Genomic DNA, 3,899 nt, shown 5'->3' on the forward strand with positions numbered 1-3,899 from the left:
CACACACACAAACATACACCATAGTATTAAAAAGTAATAACACTAGAAAACACATGCAGTGTTGTAAGGAAAAGCGTGGAGTCATGCAGTTCACCATAAAATTCACCGTAAAATTAAATGAAAGCAAACTCACAATACATACTCATGGACTACTGGTTTAATGCTTGCCAGACACTTCAATTATATATCAAAAGAGAAAAAAATAGGAGAACTATTATAAGTTAATGTATATAAATGCAAATATAAATATATGTTCTCTAACAATAGTACATAATAAGTTATCTAAAAAATGCAATTCCCAGGTATCTAAGAAATGAGGTTATATTAATGCCTACTTTGAAACAAATATTTTGCTTTGAAAAAGTACTTAACATAATACATTAGAAATAATCTGTGCTATTTGCTAAGATGAAAACAAATAGAGTAATTGACTTTATTTGAACTAGATGGCAATTAAACATAACTACCATTAATTATAACCTCTGCATAATACTTTTCCTATTCACTTGTCAAATAATCAATTTTTATCCTATAATTGTAAAATCAAAGAACCAACAATACAATACTCATCATAATTGACACTGCTAGATGCAAGTAACCTGCATTCTTTTCTGCTAATGCCTCTTCTAACCTATGCACCCAACCTTTCTTTGAACTACATACACACACACTCAGTATTCCTGACAATTTATTCTGTTTCCCTCAAACTGTGCAAATAATAAGGCCACTGACTGGAAGGACTATTATTATAATAATCATTGTTATCTTCACTAGTGTAGAAGGATCCCTTAGTGTCTGCAATGATTAAGCAGCTACCTCTCCCTAGTAAGCCTTTTCATATACCTCTTAGTGAAGAAAGAATGTTCAACCTATCTTGTATATGAGTATCAAACTCCCAAATACATATTTGTACATCATATATAAATATAATAAAAAATATGGCTAGGTATTTCTTAATAAAATATAAAAATTCTGTTTTGTAAAATTAGTAAAAATCAAACCATACTAAACTTATATATAAAGTCTAGGAGACACTAAAGAACACATAACCACTGAATCTTGGCTAAAATATTCAAGAAATTTTCTGATTTTATTCCAGTGAAAATGACACTAGTATCTGTGACTACCTTCAAGTATGTGATAACAACTTTGTAATGATTACCTTTGTAAGATCTACTAAAACTGTACCACATTCAATTAAGGTAAGTGTGTGGTAAAACCTACTCTATAATTAGGTAACCAGGTTTTACACTTTCAACGATAAATAACCTCATAAACAGGCTGTGATCAATTTCAACTAAAATATTAACAAAAAGTGTAAATTTACACTAACTAAATTAAACCATCATAGAACTGCAATAACATCAACCAGTATCATACCTTGATAAAGGCATTTAGAACTATGTCAAAAACAAATAAACTATGAAGAAAGCAAAGGTGCAGTAAATCTAACACAATAATAAATGCTTCACACAAAATTTCTCACACAGCTCTGGGATGCAAAAGTTTACCTGTCGACGCCGGAGAAGGTTTACTGGTGGCCTCTGTCATTTTTGATAAATCCACTTTTAGCTCTTCCGTAACTGACTTTGTACATGCAGTGGCTTTGACAGATAAATCACTATCACAATTAGGTACATCCACATTCTCATCTGCTGAAGCGATTTTGTGCGCAGTATCCACGTGCGATGCGGTCTTACTCAATCTTTTCATGCCATTTTCTTCACACTCCCGCTCGTAGTCCTCCAGAAGCTTTGTCTGGACCTCCTCTGGTATTTCTACATCTCCTCCAAAGTCCTCATCTGCTGGAGGGGAGGGGGGGGCATCACACCTACTACTGTAACTACACTCACTATTGTGCCAACCAAATCTTACACACTATCAAATAAAACATGAATAATGAAAGCCTTGCTCATTTTCATAAAACACCTAACTATAACAGTATGAAATCATATAGATAAACATGTCCTATACCAATTTATCTATTCTAATAATTAGGGTCTGGAAAGCTATATCTAAAAGTTCTAAAGACTTATACAAAGATGTTCTCACATTAACAACTAAACTTAAGGATAACTAAATTCTATAGTTTTTACATCACCACCTTTAGCCTTTATTTATAATTCCATTTCAGTGGAAAAGTAGCCTAGTACTCCTCCTGCATAAAACTACCTTCCAAAACTCATATGAAAAAAATCTGACATATTATATTTGGCAGCCTGCTTTCCTCAAGATCTCACATAGAAGTATGTCCACATTCCACAACAATTGAACAAATCATTTCCTAACAAAATATCCAACACCTGATACATCTTTCAATGTTTCATCTCATTACATGAGTAAATAAACAGAAAAAAGTATGCACATAAAATCTCAGCTTTCAGAATAGCCTATCTAATACCAAGAAACTCGTCAATTTGAGTCTTCGTGTGTGCATACGTACAACAAAAAGTAGATACCCTACAAACAAAAACCTAATTTACTGCAAAACCAATAGACGACCTTCTTTCACAAGAGATTCCTAAGTCAACAGCATGATGAGCGAGAGAGGTTTTCCCAACGGGTCTTTTCTCTCGATCATATAGTTGTAAAATTAAGAAAAGCAGTTTGTCTCTCTTCTCCTGCCCCCTCTCCTCCCCCTCTATACCTTCCCTCTTTGATAACACATGCTTCTGTAGCACACTACAAACAACTTTCAAGAAAATACATGTGACCATTGGAAGATTTCTCCTTTTTTTAAGGTTTTGGACTGGGAGAGGTAGGTCTTTAGTGAACAGGATTTTTATAAGGTTAGGTCCATCCAGTGCCACTGTGGTTAGGAAGGGATAGGCTGTGTGTGGATATATACACATTTTTTTCCAAAACATAAAAAAGTTCAAAAGAATATGTCTGTCTGTTACAGAAGATCACAGTGGCATCTTGCAGGAAAACGAGGAGGGTGACTATACTACAAAAGCAAAGATGGCCTAAAAATCTTTTAAGACTCAGTAAAGAAACAAGTAAAAAGAAGTACATGTCTTCCTTATCAGGTAAGTCCCTTGTTTATGTCATATGTCTTATCATTAAAAAAAAATATTTATCCAAAATAGATTAAACCATCATAAAAATACAATGGACTTTAGCCATTTTCCTGTATTGTTTGTTTTCTGGCTACCGCAAAAATATATAAGCATAAATGTAGTTTCCATTTATACTCTTCAGTGCTGACCATCAGCACAAAATGTTGCTTTGAAGGTGCTTAGAACCAAAGTCAATGAAATCCAGTAAGTATTGAGAATAAAAATTAAAAGCGGACTAAGCTGTCACTAAAAATGAAAGCATAAGGCTGCAAAAAATCATGCTTGTGAACTACCAGGTATTATTGTTCATGCTTGTGTTGGTCTTGTTTTTATGAAATAATAAGAGGAAACAAATACCTTCAAATCAATTCTTGTAGACTACCTAAATCCCCGTACATCATAAATACATACTTAGAAATAATTTCTCTTGGACTATTTGATACTGTGAAAGTTTGTGTGACAGGATAAGTCCAAGTAAAAGAACCTGGAGTTATTACATGAGAAATTCAGGAACTAACCTTATCATACACACAATATTTTATTTAAAGACAAAGATCCTACCATAAGAGCCACTTCTGGAGTGCTACACCATATTCCAAGTGCCTTCTGCTGTAAGTTACATGTCAAGCACATAAACTGATGTATATTCTTTAAAAAAAAACAACTAAACAAGTCTCTGTCTTTGAAGAGATTTTGGCAAAGCAATTTCTAAAAAAGAAAATGCGATTTTTTTTTCATGCAAAACTTTCAAAAGAATCTATAAGCCTATAACCCCTAGTCTGGTAAAGGGCTAATAGGCTGTGAGGATTCCCTGTTCACTTTGCTGCATTCCCTTCTTTG

At 33.5% G+C, this 3,899-nt stretch overlaps 1 protein-coding gene across 2 annotated transcripts in view; it reads right to left on the bottom strand.

Annotated features, from left to right (window-relative positions):
• Positions 1-3,899, bottom strand: part of LOC119593395 (BSD domain-containing protein 1-like) — a gene marked incomplete at its 5' end in the record, with an annotated part of 23,257 nt that overhangs the window by 10,180 nt on the left and 9,178 nt on the right. Inside the window, 1 exon segment of one of the 2 annotated variants that reach the window (XM_037942325.1) lies at positions 1,512-1,802. In XM_037942325.1, coding sequence (XP_037798253.1) covers positions 1,512-1,802 — 291 coding nt within the window. 2 annotated transcript variants of the gene reach the window in all.

Source organism: Penaeus monodon, chromosome 32 (genome assembly GCF_015228065.2).
Source record: "Penaeus monodon isolate SGIC_2016 chromosome 32, NSTDA_Pmon_1, whole genome shotgun sequence".
Taxonomy (NCBI): domain Eukaryota; kingdom Metazoa; phylum Arthropoda; class Malacostraca; order Decapoda; family Penaeidae; genus Penaeus; species Penaeus monodon.